The sequence below is a fragment of the Oncorhynchus kisutch genome, linkage group LG19 (assembly GCF_002021735.2).
Source record: "Oncorhynchus kisutch isolate 150728-3 linkage group LG19, Okis_V2, whole genome shotgun sequence".
Lineage (NCBI taxonomy): Eukaryota > Metazoa > Chordata > Actinopteri > Salmoniformes > Salmonidae > Oncorhynchus > Oncorhynchus kisutch.
This window is the reverse complement of record NC_034192.2, coordinates 17,442,121-17,463,322: the sequence shown is the minus strand read 5'-3', so window position 1 is coordinate 17,463,322 and position 21,202 is coordinate 17,442,121. Positions and strand designations below refer to the sequence as shown.

Below are 21,202 nucleotides of genomic sequence, written 5' to 3'. Positions count from 1 at the left end.
TCTCTATAAAAATGGAAACAGGCTATTAATGTAAAGCATGATTATTGAATAGGTTCACATAGAAAATATGTTATTTCTTAATCTTATACTGGGTAAAGGGAAATGGGTGATACCTAGTCATTAGGACAACTGAATTCCTTCAACTGAAATGTGTCTTCCACATTTAACCCAACTCCTCTGAATCAGAGTACTGTATCTCCAGTAACAGATTTCTGATGCTTAGGAGAATACTAAAAGCAATCCTGCTGGCCAAAAATATATATTCTGCTTTAGCTGCCCAACTTTCAGGGTGACCCAAAACAAGAGCATCAATGAGATGTCACGTTATTGACAATAGCACAAGCATTTTCACGGCACAAAGGTTTTTAGGACGCGACAGAACTTCGGGTAAATTCAAATGGCGTGAACTACTGTGCTGCTACAGGGACATAGAACAAATCAATCAATAGCTATCAGTATTCTCCTGACGAAGAAAATCAACTTATGGAAATAAAATATGGCTCGAGGCCATCTCTCTCTCTCTCTCTCTCTCTCGCTTGCTCTCTCTCTCCCTCTCTTGCTCTCTCTCTCTCTCTCTCTCTCTCTCTCTCTCTCTCTCGCTTGCTCTCTCTCTCCCTCTCTTGCTCTCTCTCTCTCTCGCTCTCTCTCTCTCTCTCTCTCTCTCTCTCTCTCTCAAATAGTAATAAAGGGATAATATGATTTAGATTGATAAGTGACAGAGCGTGTAACTAGGCCTATATTAAAGTGCCTGAGGAAGATGTGATCAAATGATTGAGGTGAGGTACTGTAGGCTAGACACGTTAGTATGATTTAGATTGATAACAGAGAATGTAGGACTAGTAGAATCAGTGCATGGGGAAGATGTGATCAAATGCTACCAGGGCTGATTGGGGATCTTTATGTTAGACGTGTGTGTTTGATATTCCCCAGACACTCCCCATGTTCTCTCAGGAGAAGAAAGTTCAAAGTTCAGTGCTCTTATCTAAATCAGCTCTTTCATATTACATTTCCTCTACACATCAAATAAACTAACGCTGTTTTAAGCCCAGTGTAAATACACATCACACAGTGTACAGCACATTAGGTCACCAGAGATCAAAATGTGTGTTTGTGTACAGTATGTTCACTTTAATTCCACCATGACCAGCTTTGGGAAACACTGTTTTATATATTTATATTATTATACATATTTAAAATAAAAATGGTACAATCATCACACTTTCACTCTCAAAAAAGGGGTAAATTGTTTTTCATCATCATTACTTTCCTGCATGCTCTACTGCAGGTGGATAAAAAAAAAAGGTTTTTAAATATCTGTCTTTTTCCATGTACATTCATCGATTGATTCATCTTGTGCTACACAACGATAAATAACATACATTTTTTCTAAACTAAACCAATACGTTTGTTCAATTTTTTTGCATCCATTACTGAAATGGTTGTTCAAGTTTAAAATGGCTCACAGTGCATTCAGAAAGTATTCATAGCCCTTGACCTTTTCTGCATTTTGTTGTTTCACAAACTGAGTTTAAAATGGATTCAATTGTCACTGGCCTACACACAATACCCCATAATGTCAAAGTGGTATTAGGTGTTTGGAAATTCTTTACAAATGTATTAATGAAAATCTGAAATGTTTGAGTCAATAAGTATTCAACCTCTTTGTATTCAACCTCTTTGTTTTGGCAATCCAAAATATGTTCAGGAGTAAAAGTGTGCTTAACAAGTAATAATAATTTGCATGGATTCACTCTGTGTGCAATAATAGCGCTTAACATGATTTTTGAATGACTGCCTCATCTCTGTACCCCACACATACAATAATCTGTTAGGTCACTCAGTCAAGCAGTGAATTTAAAACACAGATTCAACCACAAAGACTAGGGAGTTTTTCCAATGCCTCGCAAAGAAGGGCACCTATTGGTAAATGGCTAAAATTGGGAAAAAAGCAGACAGTCCTTCTAAACTCAGTTGCCAGAGAGGAAGGAAAACGCTCAGGAATTTCAGCATAGGGACATTGGTGACTTTAAAAAAGTTATAGAGTATAATGGTTGTGTTAGGAGAAAACTGAGGATGGGATCAACACTAATTACGTAACTGACAGAGTGAAAAGATGAAAGCCTGTACAGAATTAAACATGCATCTTGTTTGCAAAAAGGCACGAAAGTAATACTGCAAAAAACATGGCAAAGCAATTAACACTTTGTATACAGAGCAAAAAGTTCAGTTTGGAACAAATCCAATAGAACACATTCCTAAGTACCACCTCCCAAATTTTCAAGCATAGTGGTGGCTGCATCATGTTATGGGTATGCTTGCAATCGTTAAGGACCGGGGACTTTTCGGGATTTTTTTTTTAACGTAATGGAGCTAAGCACAGGCAAAATGCTAGAGGAACATCTGGTTCAGTCTACTTTATACCAGACACTGGGAGATGAATTCACCTTTTAGCAGGACAATAACCTAAAACACAAGGCCAAATCTATGCTGTAGTTGCTTACTAAGAAGACAGGGAATGGCCAAGTGGCCAAGTTACAGTTTTGACCTAAATCTGCTTTAAATTCTATGGCAAAACCTAAAAATGGTTGTCTAGCAATGATCAACAACCAATTTGACAGAGCTTGAAGAATTGTGAAAAGAACAATGGGAAAATGTTGCACAATCCAGGTGTGGAAAGCTCTTAGAGATTTACCCAGAAAGACTCACAGCTGTAATCTCTGTCAAAGGTGCTTCTACAGTTCTAAGTTTTGACTCAGGGGTGTGAATACTTATGTAAATTAGATATTTCTGTATTTCATTATCAATACATTTGCAAAAAAAAAATCGGAAAACGTATTTTTACTTTGTCATTATGGGGTATTGTGGGTAGATGGGTGAGTGGAAAAAAAGATATTGAATACATTTTGAATTCAGGCTGTAAAACAAGTAAGTCAAGGGCTGTGAATACTTTCTGAAGGCACTGTAGGTAGTCTCCTCACACTGTTTCTAACCCTGACTGTCATTATGAATGCAGGTTGCAGATGAATAAAAATTCAAACTGTTGGATATCCTAACGTTGGCTGGATTCCAATAGGAATTACAAATCACTTTGCAAGCCAGCATAATGTGACTTGAAGGTAGGATTGCAAAATTCTTGTACATTTCCTAAGTTTTCCAGAAATCCTGGTTGGAAAATTCCTGGGGGAAAAAAGGAAATGCCTCAACTATGATTTTGGAATATGAATCTTGGAACTTCGCAAACTTACTTGCAAGGTCTGATGTGGACAGTAATATATGAGTTTCAGGCCACTGTGTTAGGGTAAAGGTAGGCCTCAAAATAAGGCCTTATGAGACATGTAATGTATTATAATAAAGACGTTAATTTGAATGATAATATACACCGAGGAACTCATTTGCTGAAAGCCACAGGACTGAAAACAAACTAATTCAACAACCACGTCTCTGTCACTAACAAATACAGTCATGGATGGTAACTCTAATCTAAAAGTACAAAGGAGGGTACCACTCCAATCACAAATGGTTGTTCTACTTTAGGAACAAATGGAAACCTTTATTTCTGAGTGTAGGTAGCATAGTAAGTTGGCTATTTCTGCTATTCAATACAGTATCATCTCACTCACCACCTAATTGTTTATGTCTTTAAGGGTTATCAGCCCACGTAACTACAATTAGTCTGAACCTAGACATACAGTACTATCTGAGATACATATAGGATGGCTGAATCAACAGAGAGTAAACATAAAGAAAACATCAAACCGAGACTGAGACTATGGACTGTACAGTTTGTACTTTATGAATAATATTGTGAAAAAGCACTGTCTTGCTTTACAACTGGCTTCATTCATTCTCATGACAAGAGAAGTAAGATTTACTCAGAGACGTGTCTGTTTCACCAAGACATACTGGCAGTATCTAGACCAGTCTATATGGTTCTGGTCGTATACTGTGTGTGTGTGTGTGTATGTGTGTGTGTGTGTGTGTGTGTGTGTGTGTGTGTGTGTGTGTGTGTGTGTGTGCGTGTGTGTGTGTGTGTGTGTGTGTGTGTGTGTGTGTGTGTGTGTGTGTGTGTGTGTGTGTGTGTGTGTGTGTGAGAGAGTGTGTGTGTGGTGTCTCGTTCATTCCTCTGTGTGGATACAAGGTGTAACAATTTAAAAACAACATATAAGACATGTCAATATAATGGTACAGAACTCAATGGCTCTTCCTAATGCTTGACACATGGATTTTTGTTGTTGTTGCAAAACAGACTCTGGGGGCCTTTGAGCTCAAGGTGTGGAGTTTCTACATTTCTTCCATAGAAGTCGAATTGCAACACTAATATATCATATTATATTATTACCAGTGTATCTTAGTGCACACTTGTCAACATCATGCTGCAATACTATTATTCTGCCAGAATCATAAAAATAACATTGGTTAGGTTAGACGTTTGTTTTCCCGTTATGCTTTGATGCTGATTCCTGTGTTGATGGATTCATTCTGTACCTTGCTTTGTGGATTATGCCCACCGTGGTTTAGAGTTGGTTGTGTAGGTTGTTCATGTCTGTAGTAATGGACCAGTGGTGGTGGTGGTGGTGGTTGGTGGTATGGTCTGAGGCTGTCTGTCATGGTCATCAATGCTCTCCTCCGCCATGGTACTGTCAGCGGAATGGAGGACCCACAGGGACTCCAGTCACGTCATAGAGCCTGGAGGGAAATTACAGAGGGGAGGGAGAAACGGAGGAGGGAAGGAGTCATTTAGTAGTTTTCAAACAAGAGTGTTGCCACAATTGACCAAAATAATTAGAGCAATATGCCCCGCAGGTCAAAAGCCTACTGTGCAGCTTCCGCAAAGAAGAATACAGTAACAAAACAATCTATGTGAGATCTCTCTACAAGTCTTCCAAACCATAAAATACTTTTCAAAATGAAGGTGATGTGTGTGTGTGTGTGTGTGTGTGTGTGTGTGTGTGTGTGTGTGTGTGTGTGTGTGTGTGTGTGTGTGTGTGTGTGTGTGTGTGTGTGTGTGTGTGTGCGTGCGTGCGAGTGTGAGGGTATGTGCCTCTTTCTAGCTAATGGTTTGAAGCGTGCACGGCTCCTCCATGCAGTCTCGGACTAGGGAGGGAGGCATGGCGGTGGTGGCTAAAAATTATATTTTCCCTAACCTCTAAACCTGAACCTAATCATAACCCTTAACCCCACCTTAACCCAAAAATGCTAACCCTAAAACTAAATCTAACCCCTAACCCTGATTCTAACTCTAACCCTCATTGTAACCCTAACTCCTAAATCTAACCCCTAACCCTGATTCTAACTCTAACCCTCATTGTAACCCTAACTCCTAAATCTAACCCCTAACCCTGATTCTAACTCTAACCCTCATTGTAACCCTAACTCCTAAATCTAACCCCTAACCCTGATTCTAACTCTAACCCTCATTGTAACCCTAACTCCTAAATCTAACCCCTAACCCTGATTCTAACTCTAACCCTCATTGTAACCCTAACTCCTAAGCCTAAACACACACACACACACACACACACACACACACACACACACACACACACACACACACACACACACACACACACACACACACACACACGAAGAACACTAAGAGGTAACACGCCCAGACTGTGGGATCAGGCCTCCCGAGTGGTGCAGCGGTCTAAGTTCTTGAGGCATCACAACAGACGCGGGTTCGATCTTGGGCTGGCCGCAACTGGGAGACCCATGAGTAGGCGCACAATTGGCCCAGCATCGAGCAGTGTGTCAAGAAGCAGTGTGGCTTGGCAGGGTCGTGTTTCGGAGGATGCATGGCTCTCGATCTTTGCCTCTCCGGAGTCCGGACGGGAGTTACAGCAATGGGACAAGACTGTAACTCCCAATTAGATATCATGTAATTGGGGTAAAAAAACACTGTGGGATCATCCTTTCCTCACAATTTTCTCAGTCTTAACACACTGAGTCCTTCACTTCCTTGATTAGCAACCTCTCCACACCACGTCTGCTGCTGTGAAACAGCCCTGATTACAGTGTGGTGCATAATCACAGGCTTTCTCTCAGTGGATGCCACCGACACCATTCTCTATTATGTAGTTAAATACCCCAATCAAGAGCGAGCTAATGGATTCACTGATTAAATTCATCAACTGCCACTTAAGAGGCTACCCCTCTATGTATGGTACAATCAGTATGTGTGTGTGTGTGTGTGTGTGTGTGTGTGTGTGTGTGTGTGTGTGTGTGTGTGTGTGTGTGTGTGTGTTTTTAGTTTATTAGGATCCGCATTAGCTAATGCACATGCAGCAGCTACTCTTCCTGGGGTCCACACACAATGCACTGTGGCAGTTATAGACGTGTGTGTGTGTGTGTGTGTGTGTGTGTGTGTGTACGCGTGGCTACCCCTCCATGTATGGTAGAATCAGTGTGTGAAGACGAGATGTAGCAAGTAACTTTTAGGACAAAGGAAGTGTGCGTGTGTGTGTTCGTGGTGTTAAATCGTTTTCACTGAGTCAGAAAGTTCAATTGATACAAGCCTCATTCTCAATTTTTGGACTCAATGTTTGTTCTAAATGGAACTTAAAGTCTAAACAAATCTTTGAGAAATGAGTTGTTGTTACTTGTTGGATAACAAGTGAATGTTTTAGTAAAGCTTTGAGGGATAGCTTTTAGCTGAGGAAGTGTAAACATTAATGCGCATGGCTTGGATATACTGCATACTGCTTTGTTGTATTCACCTCAAGAACCACTGCATGGTGTTCCCAAGGAAGATTTCTGCCAGGAGAATTTATCTTCCTGCCAAGATGAAATGTTCTCTTGAAAACCTCAGCCTTCTCACAAAGGTAAAAGGGTCCAGAACAATGAAAGACAATGGCCACTACCTGATGTGCTCCAATTTGAATTTTTTTTATCTGTCAGACTGATGGGTTCAAGCTTTTCCTTCCCCCTTCTTGTCTCTCTCTCTCTCTCTCTCTCTCTTCCTTTACCTTCTCCCAAACTCCTTTCAATTGTTTATCCTATTAAATTGTCAAGAAATATTGTCAGATATAACCTAAGGTGATTCTTCTCTCCCTTTAACTTATTTTTCCCAGCATGCATTTGTTCCCTGTGATGAGAAAGAGTGAAATAGAGACAGTTCTCTCTGTTTTATCTGCCAGCACAACGGAGGAGACAATGATGTGAAGCATCCACACAGAGAGAGAGAGAGAGAGCAATAAGCAATTTAGCTTAAATAAATTTAGTTGAAAGAAGGTTTCAAGGATGACTGCTGAAACTAATATTATATCACCATCAGAGAGATGTCTCTGAAATGCAGTTAACCATGTTAGACATTAGCGTTTATCTCTGCTGCCGTGTGTGAGAAATACACATTTAAATCCACCGTGGGGGTATTGGGGTAGGTACAGTAATTAGTGATTGCTAAATTGGACTTTCATTGCATCATGAATACGTAGGTCTTATGGTTAAAAACAACATTGATAATCAGGTGTCTATGTTAAACAGTTTTGTTATATTTCAGACTTCTGTGACTCTATATATGCCATAATACAGATTTCTTCTTTTTTTAAGCCCATAACCATGTGTGCGAGGTGTATACTTCTGTTTCAAAGTAGATTTGTTTAAGACTACCAGTAATCACTCTGTGTGACCCTGATTTAGTCCACTGATGGACAAGTTACTTTACCCTACATTTACATGAAAAGGGGCAGAGTCTGGGAGAGAGTGATTGGCATAGCCTTTTTTCTATTTTTCTATGCTCTGCAGATGACAAACTGCTCTGCAGATGACAAACTGGCATTTCGGATTAAACATCAACATCCACACACACTGTGAACCACAAAAAGCCTCTTGGCCTCAGAAAGGATCAGAATAGGCCACCAGTATCAAACCAAACAAAAATGATGCATCAATGAGATGGTGGGATTTGAAGAAAAGTCCTAGATTTTACCACAATTTTACCTTAAATTGGCAGGCCTCAATGGAATTGAGTTACTATGTACTGTAAGCTTGGTCAAAAGCCCCAGTGCCTTGTCTATCCATGTTCACAACCAGCACCTTGGAAAGTGACTGTACATGTCACAGACAGACAGACTGTATATGTCACAGACAGACAGGCAGACAGACAGACAGACAGACAGACAGACAGACAGACAGACAGACAGACAGACAGACAGACAGACAGACAGACAGACAGACAGACAGACAGACAGACAGACAGACAGACAGACAGACAAGCAGGCAGGCAGGCAGACAGACTGTACATGTCACAGACAGACAGGCAGGCAGACAGACAGACAGACAGACAGACAGACAGACAGACAGACAGACAGACAGACAGACAGACAGACAGACAGACAGACAGACAGACAGACAGACAGACAGACAGACAGACTGTACATGTCACAGACAGACAGACAGACAGACAGGCAGGCAGGCATCCAGGCAGGCAGGCAGACAGACTGTACATGTCACAGACAGACAGACAGACAGACAGACAGACAGACAGACAGACAGACAGACAGACAGACAGACAGACAGACAGACAGACAGACAGACAGACAGACAGACAGACAGACAGACTGTACATGTCACAGACAGGCAGACAGACAGACAGACAGACAGACAGACAGACAGACAGACAGACAGACAGACAGACAGACAGACAGACAGACAGACAGACAGACAGACAGACAGACAGACAGACAGACAGACAGACAGACAGACAGACAGACAGACAGACAGACAGACAGGCAGGCAGGCAGGCCCTAGCCAACTATGGCCTCTGACCGTCCATTTGACATACAATATGGAGCAGCCATGAATACCTGTCATCTCTCAGCCTCTCAGAGCCAACATCAACACAGGATGACAAACAGCCTTCTAACTTGGTTCGAAATGGACTCACCCAACCTTCTCTCTATACCTCACATCTGTCATACACAACAAGACATATAGCTCGGGAATTCTCTGTGTGTTAATGTCTACAGTATGCAATGCTATAAGATGTTTGTGGGGCTCAACTTGCCATATAGGGTAAGAGAGAGACTCGATAATGAACTGTATCAATTGGATTTAACTCTTTGAAAATGATACACGGATATGAGTCACGGCAGTGACTCGGCGCATCTCTTCAGGAGAAGGAGTAAACAAGTTGGACTCAGCTGATGACTTAAATATGACAGATTAATTCATGATGAGGCCTACGCTGGTCAGAGTTCACGAAGGGCGGGTGGGGAGGCAAATTGGGGAGAGAGAGACAGCTGCGTAACCAATGTGCCCAAATGAACAGTATTAAATTACTAATGAGTGGAGGCAGGATAGTGTTTGCGACACGGGGAGAGAGGGAAGCGACGTTGGGTGTGTGCACTGTAAAACTTTTGCCTGTAAATTTACAGCATTAAAGTGGCAGCACACATGCTAGCTATTTTACTGTAACTGCATGGGATTGGTGCAAGCAGGTTGGCTGCTAGGTAATGTTTTTTCATATCACAGCATATCAAATATACACAGTATATATACACTACAGTTCAAAAGTTTGGGGTCACTTAGAAATGTAATTGCTTTTGGAAAAAAAGTCAATTAAAATGACCTCAAATTTATCCGAAATACAGTGTTGACTTTGTTAATGTTGTAAATGACTATTGTAGCTGGAAACGGCTGATTTTTTAATGGAATATCCACATACGTAGGCAAACAGAGGCCCATTATCAGCAACCATCACTCCTGTGTTCAAATGGCACGTTGTGTTAGCTAATCCAAGTTTCTCATTTTAAAAGGCTAATTGATCATTAGAAAACCCTTTTGCAATGATGTTAGCACAGTTGAAAACTGTTGTGCTGATTTTAAGAGGCAGTAAAACTGGCCTTCTTTAGACTAGTTGAGTATCTGGAGCATCAGCATTTGTGGGTTCGATTATAGGCTCAAAATGGCGAGCAACAAAGACCTTTCTTCTGAAACTCATCTGTCTATTCTTGTTCTGAGAAATGAAGGCTATCTCATGCCAGAAATTGCCAAGAAACTGAAGATCTCATACGGTATGTACTACTCTCTTCACAGAACAGAGCAAACTGGCTCTAACCAGAATAGAAAGAGGAGTGGGAGGCCCCGGTGCACAACTGAGCAAGAGTACAAGTACATTAGAGTGTGTAGTTTAAGAAACAGATGCCTCACAAGTCCTCAACTGGGAGCTTCATCAAATAGTAGCTGCAAAACACCAGTCTCAACATTAACAGTGAAGAGACGAGTACAGAATGCTTTTCTTTAAAAAACAAGGACATTTCTAAGTGGCCCCAAACTTTTGAACAGTAGTGTATATACACTGTACATCAAATATGTATGAATAACTTACACTTCTAGAGGCCTTAACAAAGGCTTCCAAATTTGCAGTGTCTACAGAGCAAAACATAGCAAGTACTCAAACATTGAAGGTTTGAGGCTTATTGACACTCCAATCTGTCCCCACATTTTGTTGTTTGAAAGCTATTAACACATATTAGTTAAATTGGTACAGTACTCACACTCATGGGTGTAGCCTCTTAGAAGGCATGCCTCAAAATATGTTCATTTCTCATCACAGGGAACAATTTGTGGTACTGACTCAAAACTAAATGAGAATTCACACCAAATAAATGTTTTAAAGATATAATGACACATTTTTAACTTGCTCTACTGCAGGTGGATTTTTGGGGAATTGTTTTTAATAAATGTGTTTTGCATGTACAGTCAGAAGTTTACATACACCTTAGCCAAATACATTTAAACTCAGCTTTTCACAATTACTGACATTTAATCCTAGTAAAAATTCTCTGACTTACTAGGATCACCACTTTATTTAAAGAATATGAAATGTCAGAATAATAGTAGAGATAATTATTTATTTCAGCTTTTACTTCTTTCATCTCATTCCCGGTGGATCAGAAGTTTACATACACTCAATTAGTATTTGGCAGCATTGCCTTTAAATTGTTTAACTTGGGTCAAATGTTTTCGGGTAGCCTTCCACAAGCTTCCCACAATAAGTTGGGTGAATTTTGAACCATTCCTCCTGAAGGAGATTGTGTAACTGAGTCAGGGTTGTAGGCCTCCTTGCTTGCACACACTTTTTCAGTTCTGCCCACAAATGTTCGATAGGTTTGAGGTCAGGGCTTTGTGATGGCCACTCCATTACCTTAACTTTGTTGTCCTTAAGCCATTTTGCCACAACTTTGGAAGTATGCTTGGTGTCATTGTCCATTTAGAAGACCCATTTTCAACCAAGCTTTAACTTCCTGACTGATGTCTTGAGATGTTGCTTCAATATATCCACATAATTTTCCATCTTCATGATGCCATCTATTTTGTGAAGTGCACCAGTCCCTCATGCAGCAAAGTACCCCCACAACATGATGCTGTCACCCCCGTGCTTCACGGTTGGCATGGTGTTCATTGGCTTGCAAGCCTCGTCCTTTTTCCTCCAAACATAACGATGGTCATTATGGCCGAACAATTCTATTTTTGTTTCATCAGATCTTTGTCCACATGTGCAGTTGCAAACCGCAGTCTGGCTTTTTTATGGTTTTGGAGCAGTGGCTTCTTCCTTGCTCAACGGCCTTTCAGGTTATGTCGATATAGGACTTGTTTTACTGTGGATATAGATACTTTTGTAACTGTTTCTTCCAGCATCTTCACAAGGTCCTTTGCTATTGTTCTGGAATTGATTTGCACTTTTCGCACCAAAGTATGTTTATCTCTAGGAGCCAGAACGCGTCTCCTTCCTGAGCGGTATGACGGCTGCGTGGTCCCATTGGGTTTATTCTTGCGTACTATTGCTTGTACCGATGAACGTGGTACTCTCAGGTGTTTGGAAATTGCTCCCAAGGATGAACCAGACTTGTGGAGGTCTACAATTATTTTTCTGAGGTCTTTAAAAAATAAATATTTCACCATTATTTTACCAGAAAATCTAGTTGAGAACAAGTTCTCATTTACAACTGCGACCTGGCCAAGATAAAGCAATACAGTGTGACAAAAACAACACAGAGTTACATATGAAATAAACAAGCATAGAGTTAATAACACAATAGGAAAAATAATAAAGTCTTTATACAGTGTGTGCAAATGGCATGAGTCAATAAATAGGCCATAGTAGTGAAGTAATTACAATTTTGCAAATGAACACTGGAGTGATAGATGAGCAGATGGTGATGTGCAAGTAGAAATACTAGTGTGTAAAAGTACATTAAAACAATATGGGGATGAGGTAGGTAGATTGGGTGGGATATTTACAGATGGGCTAGCTGCAGCGATTGGTTAGTTGCTCAGACAGCTGATGTTTAAAGTTAGTGAGGGAAATATAAGTCTCCAGCTTCAGCGATTTTTGCAGTTCGTTCCAGTCATTGGCAGCAGAGAACTGGAAGGAAAGGCGACCAAAGGAAGTGTTGGCTTTGGGGATGACCAGTGAGATATACCTGCAGGAGTGCGTGATGGGTGGGTGTTGTTAATGTGACCAGTGAGCCTAGATAAGGCAGAGCTTTACCTAGCAGAGACTTATAGATGACCTGGAGGCAGTGAGTCTGGCGACGAATATGTAGCGAGGGCCAGCCTACTAGAGCATACAGGTCGCAGTGGTGGGTGGTATAAGGGGCTTTGGTAACAAACGGATGGCAGTGTGATAGACTGCATCCAGAGTGCTGAGTAGAGTATTGGAAGCTATTTTGTAAATGACATCACCGAAGTCGAGGATCGGTAGGATAGTCAGTTTTACGAGGTATGTTTGGCGGCGTGAGTAAAGGAGGCTTTGTTGCGAAATAGGAAGCCGATTCTAGATTTCATTTTGGATTGGACATGTTTAATATGAGTCTGGAAGGAGAGTTTACAGTCTAGCCAGACACCTAGGTATTTGTAGTTGTCCACATATTCTAAGTCAGAGCCGTCCAGTGTAGGGATGCTAGTCGGACGGGCGGGTGCGGGCAGCGAACGGTTGAAAAGCATGCAATTGGTTTTACTAGCATTTAAGAGCAGTTGAAGGCCACGGAAGGAGTGTTGTATGGCATTGGAGCTCGTTTGGAGGTTAGTTAACACAGTGTCCAATGAAGGGACAAATATATACAGAATGGTGTCTTCTGTGTAGAGGTGGATCACATGCAGCAAGAGCAAGAGGTGGATGAGGGAATCACATGCAGCAAGAGCAACATTGTTGATATATACAGAGAAAAGTGTCAGCCCGGGAATTGAACCCTGTGGTCCCCCCATAGAGACTGCCAGAGGTCCAGACAACATGTCTTCCGATTTAACACACGACTCTGACTGAGAAGTAGTTGGTGAACCAGGCGAGGCAGTCATTTGAGAAACCATGCCTGTTGAGTCTGCCGATAAGAATACGAGTCAATGAAGACGGCTGCACTGTCATGTCTTTTAACGATGGAGGTTATGATATCGTTTAGTACCTTGAGCATGGCTGAGGTGCACCCGTGACCAGCTCACACAGCGGATAAGGTGCGGTGGGATTCGAAATGGTCAGTGATCTGTTTATTATTATTTATTTACCCCCTTTTTCTCCCCAATTTCATGCTATCCAATTGTTAGTAGTTACTGTCCTGTCTCAACGCTACAACTCCCGTACGGGCCCAGGAGAGACAAAGGTCGAGACACTTGCGTCCTCCGAAACACAACCCAACCAAGCCGCACTGCTTCTTAACACAGTGCGCATCCAACCCGGAAACCAGACGCACCAATGTGTCAGAGGAAACACCGTACACCAAGCGAGGATATCCCTACCGGCCAAACCCTCCCTAACCCGGACGACGCTAGGCCAATTGTGCGTGGTCCCATGGACCTCCCGGTCACGGCCGGCTTCAACAGAGCCTGGGCTCGAACCCAGAGTCTCTGCAGTGCCTTAGACCACTGCGCCACCCGGGAGGCCAGAGATCTGTTTATTAACTTGGCTTTTGAAGACTAGAAAGACAGGGCAGAATGGATATAGGTCTATAACAGTTTGGGACTAGAGTGTCTTGGGTGATTTATTTTGATTTTCCCATGTTATCAAGCAAAGAGGCACTGAGTTTGAAGGTAGGCCTTTAAATACATCCACAGGGACACCTCCAATTGACTCAAAAAATGGCATTTAGCCTATCAGAAGCTTCTAAAGCCATGAATTCATTTTCTGGAATTTTCCAAGTTGTGTAAAGGCACAGTCAACTTAGTGCATGTAAACTTCTGACCCACTGGAATTGTGATAAAAGCGAGTTATAAGTGAAATAATCTGTCTGTAAACAATTGTTGGAAAAATGACTTGTGTCATGCACAAAGCGGATGTCCTAACCGACTATAGTTTGTTAACAAGAAATTTGTGGAGTGGTTGAGGAATGAGTTTTAATGACTCCAACCTAAGTGTATGTAAACTTCCGACTTCAACTGTACATTGAGTGATTGATTGATTAAATGTTATGCTCCACAAAGATAACAATAATTTATCTAAACTAATCCAATCATTGAACTTTTGCACCCTTTACTGAAATGGTTGTTCCAGTTTAAATGGCTAGGTAGCTTCCTCATTATGAATAGAGGTTGCGGATGAATACAAATTTTAGCTGTATGCCTAATTACTGGCTAAATTCCAATAGAAATTACACATCACTGCAAAGCCAACATAATGAGATTTACAGAAATCCTGGTTGGAAGGTTTATTTGACTATTTTCTTGTAGAAAATAGTGAAAATACAGAAAAACACTTGAATGAGTAGGTGTGTCCAAACTTTTGACTGATACAGTCTAACTAAAATTGTCTGACATTCATTCGTCGCACCTGTTGGTGCGAAACTGAACATTTAAATCTACAGTAGGCAAAGCTATTACTGTACAGAAATACAGTATGTCAGAGTAATTTTTACAGGAGGTGTCACATTCGTCGTATTGATGAGACCAAGGCGCAGTGTGATATGAATACATACTTCGTTTAATAAAGAAGAAACACTAAACAAAATGAACGTGACGCTATTTAAACCGAGTGCTGACAGGCAACTACACATAGACAATAACCCACATAACATAACCCACAGGACTACCTGACATGATGACTCCTTGCTGTCCCCAGTCCACCTGGCCATGCTGCTGTTCCAGTTTCAACTGACCTGAGCCCTAGGACCATGCCCCAGGACTACCTGACATGATGACTCCTTGCTGTCCCCAGTCCACCTGGCCATGCTGCTGCTCCAGTTTCAACTTCCACCTGACTGTGCTGCTGCTCCAGTTTCAACTGTTCTGCCTTATTATTATTCGACCATGCTGGTCATTTATGAACATTTGAACATCTTGGCCATGTTCTGTTATAATCTCCACCCGGCACAGCCAGAAGAGGACTGGCCACCCCACATAGCCTGGTTCCTCTCTAGGTTTCTTCCTAGGTATTGGCCTTTCTAGGGAGTTTTTCCTAGCCACCGTGCTTCTACACCTGCATTGCTTGCTGTTTGGGGTTTTAGGCTGGGTTTCTGTACAGCACTTTGAGATATCAGCTGATGTACGAAGGGCTATATAAATACATTTGATTTGATTTGATTTGATTTGTTAACCAAAAATGGAAAACGGCAACCTAAATAGGATCCCCAATCAGAGACAATGACAAACAGCTACCTCTGATTGGGAACCAATTCAGGCCACCATAGACCTACATTTACCTAGACATACCAAAACCCCATAGATATACAAAACCCCTAGACAATACTAAAACACACATACCCACCCTTGTCACACCCTGACCTGACCAAAAATAATACAGAATACATAGATAACTAAGGTCAGGGCGTGACAGGAGGCTTCCAGTGCAATCTATAGCATTAATTCTGTAAAACATATTTTATGTATTTTATTGTGCATTCAACAGTGTTTTACTGTTGTCGTTTAGTGTGTGCGTGAGTGATGCAAGGGAGAGAGGTTGCTTTCTCTCCCCAAAATACCTGCTCGTGAAGACTCCATCCGCTCCAGTCATTAGCTTTAAGAGTTTACCTTAATTCAAACTAATTAGGAGCGATGAACAGGTAAACAAACCACTGTGTTGTTGGGGAGAAGTAGGAGGGAGGGGAGAAGCAGGAGGGAGGGGAGAAGCGTTTTAGGTACGCTTGCTTAGGTGTACCTGGCTGAGGTTGGATTCATTAATATGAGCATTCTGCTGTCTGCTGCCAGCTAGTGTAGCTAACTCTGGGATGGAACTGCGGAACTGTCGGGCGCTAACTCTGACATGGGAGCCAAGTCATGGCTTGTGGTGTTGTGTAGTGAGTGAGTGAGAAAGGGTTCACACTGGGTTAAGGCTACACATTGGTGGTTGATGGAATTAGAATGACTACAATTGACATTCCTATTCAAGTTAACATTCTGGTCATTCTAATTCCAAGACGTGAACCCCATTATGTGCTTTCAAACATAGTGATAATGAATATACATTCTGTAAATAAGACTCACCGTAGTGGTTTTGACTCTGCCTCCTGGTTGTGTACAAGTCCATCCGGATTTATTGATTAACAGGTCACAGCCCTCGTCGTCCAGACATGGGACCATCTCACACCACTGTTTGGTCCGGACGATACTAGCTGTGGAGTGAGGGAGGGAGAAGAGAGATGGCGAGAGATAGGGAGAGAGGAGAATGGAAAGGGAGAAATAGAGAGACATGGTTAACCTCATTTCGGAGGGGTCAAAACACACAACTCTCAGTGTTTAAAACAATAAGCAGGTATTTACATTATTTTCAGGTGCTATTTTGGTTCTTTAAACTCAATTGATTGAGGCAGTAAAAATAGTTGCCTTCTGGATATATTGCAAGAGTACATGATCTACCAAATAGTTAGCACACAGAGCCAGAGTACTATCAAATATTCTGGTTTACTGAAATCCGCCAGACTCGCTCACCCTACAGATGTAGATCTTCATTTGATCACCATGTTGCAGGATAACTTTCCTGAAGTTTGTCATTTCCACATAAAAATTTCAGACTTGAAAAATGTATCTACTCCTACAAAAATCTCCAGAAATTATAATCCACATAATAATTAAAATGTTCTGTTGCAGCAGGATTATTTTCCGACTTTAGCAAACTGGCTCAAATTAAGATCCTACATTTGTACATCCAAAATAGTATCATTGATTAGCCACAGAAATGGATGCTTTTTCTACATCAGCCTTGTCTGGGGTTGTCTGAGTTTGTGATGATGCACTTCTGGGCAGAAAAGTATACTTATCCTTATCCAGCTTGACTGTGGACGAATCAACAGATACAGTACGGACTAATAATAAACCCTTCTTCTGAAACCAACCAAACTGTTAAATCCCAGAGTTTTGTATTTGAGGTAGGCTCTTTGGCGTAGGGACTCATCATAAGCAAAAGTCTAATTTTAAAAAGTAGGACACAGTATTCCCACACCTGCACGCCTTCAGACAAATGGCACCCTCAACTAGCCTTCAGAGAGAGAGAGAGAGAGAGAGAGAGAGTGAGAGTGAGAGAGAGAGAGAGATTTATTTTCCATCTGCAAATGAGAGTGTGAAACAATGGGAGACGAACGACAGAGGGTGAATTGTCGCAACAAATTATATTGCCATATTCTGTCATGACACCTATGATATTCAGATCTAGTAATAAACCATATGCAAGAAATATACATATGTTTTGATCCATTCACAGCAAATTGGCCAGTGTTAGTGTTGATAATGTTTTTCAATTTAACATTTATAGTGTTGATTCAAGTGTTAAATTAACACTCAGTGGTATAAATGAACCCTGGTGTTGGTGTTAATAACCTGGTAATAACCAGTGTTGAGTGTGAGAGTGTGATTGTTTCAGCATTCCCTCCCCCATATGCCCCCCTAGGCATAACTACGACAACATAACCAACAAAAAACGGGTCACAACTCCTGCAGCTCTGTCGCACACTGGGTATGTACATAGTCAATGGTAGGCTTCGAGGGGACCCCTATGGTAGGTACACCTATAGCTCATCTCCTGTCAGTAGCACTGTTGACTACTTTATCACTGACCTCAACCCAGACTCTCTCAGAGCATTCACAGTCAGACCACTGACACCTCCATCAGATCACAGCAAAATCCCAGTCTACTTGAACAGAGCAATACTCAATCATGAGGCATCAAAGCCAAAGGAACGGAATCATTTTAAGAAATCCTATAGATGGAAGGAAACCTATCAAAAAACTATTAGGCAACAACAAATTCAATCCCTTTTAGACAACTTCCTGGACAAAACGTTCCACTGTAATAGTGAGTGTGTACTGTAAGCTTTCAGTAAAAACCTAAGCAGTATATTTGGCCTCTCAGCTTCTCTATCAAAACAAAAAAAATCTAAATAGAAAACCGAAGAATATTAACAAAAATTACAAATGGTTTGAGGAATAATGCAAAAACCTAAGAAAGATATTGAGAAACCTATCTAACCAAAAACATAGAGACCCATTGTAATGGCTCTCATTGGTGGTAGAATGAGTGGACCAAAGCGCAGAGTGGAAACTGTTCATGATTATTTATTCCAAAAAAACACTCAAATAAAATAACAGTCAAAAAATGAAGGCACAGACACTAAACAGAAAACAAGATCCCACAAACTCAGGCGGAAAACAGGCTGCCTAAGTATGACTCCCAATCAGAGACAACAACAGATAGCTGCCTCTGATTGGGAACCACACTCGGCCAAAAACAAAGAAATAGAAAACATTGAATTTTCCACCCGAGTCACACCCTGACCTAACCAAACATAGAGAGTAATAAGGATCTCCAAGGTCAGGGCGTGATATTATGCTCCAATTGAGGCTCTCCCCACTTCGGTGGCACCTCTGGTACAGGGATCGTCGCCGGGGCCTCCGGACCGTAGATTGTCGCTGCAGGCTCCGGCCTGGGGACCGTCGCTGCAGGCTCCGGACAGGGGACCGTCGCTGGAGGCTCCGGACTGGGGACTGTCGCTGGAGGCTCCGGACTGGGGACCGTCGCTGGAGGCTCCGGGCTGGGGACCGTCGCTGGAGGCTCCGGGCTGGGGACCGTAGCTGCAGGCTCCTTTCCCTGGATCACCACTGCAGGCTCCGGGCCATGGATCATCACTGGATGCTTCGTACGTGGAGCCGGAACAGGTCTCACCGGACTGAGGAGACCATACTGGAAGCCTGGTACGTGGAGCTGCCACAACGCGTCCTGGCTGGATACCCACTTTAGCTCGGTGAGTGTGGAGAGCTGGCACAGGACGCACTGGGCTATGAAGGCGCACTGGAGACATATTGCGTAGAGCCGGCGTAGGATATACTGGGCCGTGGAGGCGCACTGGAGGTCTGGAGCACATAGCTGGCACAACGCGTCCTGGCTGAATATGTTTGGTTAGGTCAGGGTGTGACTCGGGTGGGAAATTCTATGTTTTCTATTGTAGCACGGCAAGTGCGGGGAGCTGGCACAGGCCGCACTGGGTTGTGCTGGTGAACTGGGGATACCGTGCGTAGAGCTGGCGCCGCCATTACCTCCTCCCAGGTCCAGGATGTCCTCCACTCCTCCTGGCCATGCTGCTTGGTCCGTTTTTGGTGGGATCTTCTGTAACGGCTCTCATTGGTGGTAGAATGAGTGGACCAAAGCGCAGCATGGAAACTGTTCATGATTATTTTATTTTTTTAAACACTCAAACAAAATAACAAAGTCAAAAAACGAAAGTGCACTGTTCTGTCGGGCACTAAACAGAAAACAAGATCCCACAAACTCAGGTGGAAAATAGGCTGCCTAAGTATGACTCCCAATCAGAGACAACAACAGATAGCTGCCTCTGATTGGGAACCACACTCAGCCAAAAACAAAGAAATGGAAAACATAGAATTTCCCACCCGAGTCACACCCTGACCTAACCAAACATAGAGAATAATAAGGATCTCCAAGGTCAGGGCGTGACACCCATGAAATCTGAGCTACGCCTTCACTATGGTGAATGACTAAAACAGTACAGAAATACACTACGGAAAAAGAAAGAACAGCACGTCAAAAATCAGCTCAATATAATTGAAGAATCCATAGACTCTAACAGCTTCTGGGGAAATTGGAGAACACTAAACAAACAACAACACAAAGAGTTATTTATCAAAAACGGAAATGTATGGGTAAACCACTTCTCCAATCTTTTTGGCCTATAACAAAGAAAAAACACCAAAAACATATACAAGATCAAATATAAATCTTAGAATCAACTAATTATTAAAGACTACCAGAACCCACTGGATTCTCCAATTACATTGAATGAACTACAGGACAAAATACAAACCCTCAACCCAAATTGACCTGAGCTGTTGATGGAATCCTCAATGATGGTATTCTCAAAATCCTCTACTACATTTGGCTGTAATTAAACTCTTTAACATCATCCTTAGCTCTGGCATCTTCCCCAATATTTGGAACCAAGGACTGATCACCCCAATCGACAAAAGTGGAGAAAAATTTGGCCCCAAAAACTACCGTAGGATATGCATCAACAGCAACCTTGGGAAAATTCCCTGCATTATCATTAACAGCAGACTCTTACATTTCTTCAGTGAAAACAATGTACTGAGCAAATGTCAAAGTGGCTTTTTACCAAATTATCATATACAGACAACATATTCCCCCTGCACACCCTAATTGATGATCGTGGACTTCAGCAAAGAGCAGAGGGAGCACTCCCCTATCCACATTGACGGGACAGTAGTGGAGAAGGTGGAAAATGTAAGTTCCTCAGCTTACACATCACGGACACACTGAACAGTTTGATACAGATAGCGTGGTGAAGAAGGAGCAACAGCACCTCTTCAACCTCAGGAGGCTGAAGAAACTTGGCTTGTCACCTCACAAAGCCCTTACAAACTTTTACAGATGCACAATTGAGAGCATCCTGTCGGGCTGTATCACCGCCTGGAAAGGCAACTGCACCGTCCTCACACGCAAGGCTCTCCAGAGGGTAGTGTGGTCTGCACAATGCTTCACCAGGGGCAAACTACCTGCCCTCCAGGATGCCTACAGCACCCGATGTCACAGGAAGGTCACTGCCTGTTCACCCCACTATCATCTAGTAGGCGAGGTCAGTACAGGTGCATCAAAGCTGGGACCGAGAAACTGAAGAACAGCTTCTATCTCAAGGCCATCAGACTGTTAAACAGCCATCACTAACACCGAGAGGCTGCTGCCAACATACAGACTCAAATCACTGGCCATTTAATAAATGGATTTAATAAAGGTATCACTAGTCAATTTAAA

General features: G+C 42.2%; 1 protein-coding gene across 2 annotated transcripts in view; it reads right to left on the bottom strand.

The window, feature by feature from the left end:
- Positions 1-21,202, bottom strand: part of LOC109865044 (chemokine-like protein TAFA-5) — a 165,767-nt gene that overhangs the window by 4,338 nt on the left and 140,227 nt on the right. For both annotated transcript variants that reach the window (XM_031798461.1, XM_020453159.2), the window contains exons 3-4: positions 16,411-16,538; positions 4,486-4,686 (exon numbers count right to left, since the gene is read on the bottom strand). In XM_031798461.1, the coding sequence (XP_031654321.1) occupies positions 4,678-4,686; positions 16,411-16,538 (137 nt within the window). In that variant the 3' untranslated portion in view covers positions 4,486-4,677. The remainder of the gene's footprint in view (positions 1-4,485; positions 4,687-16,410; positions 16,539-21,202) is intronic.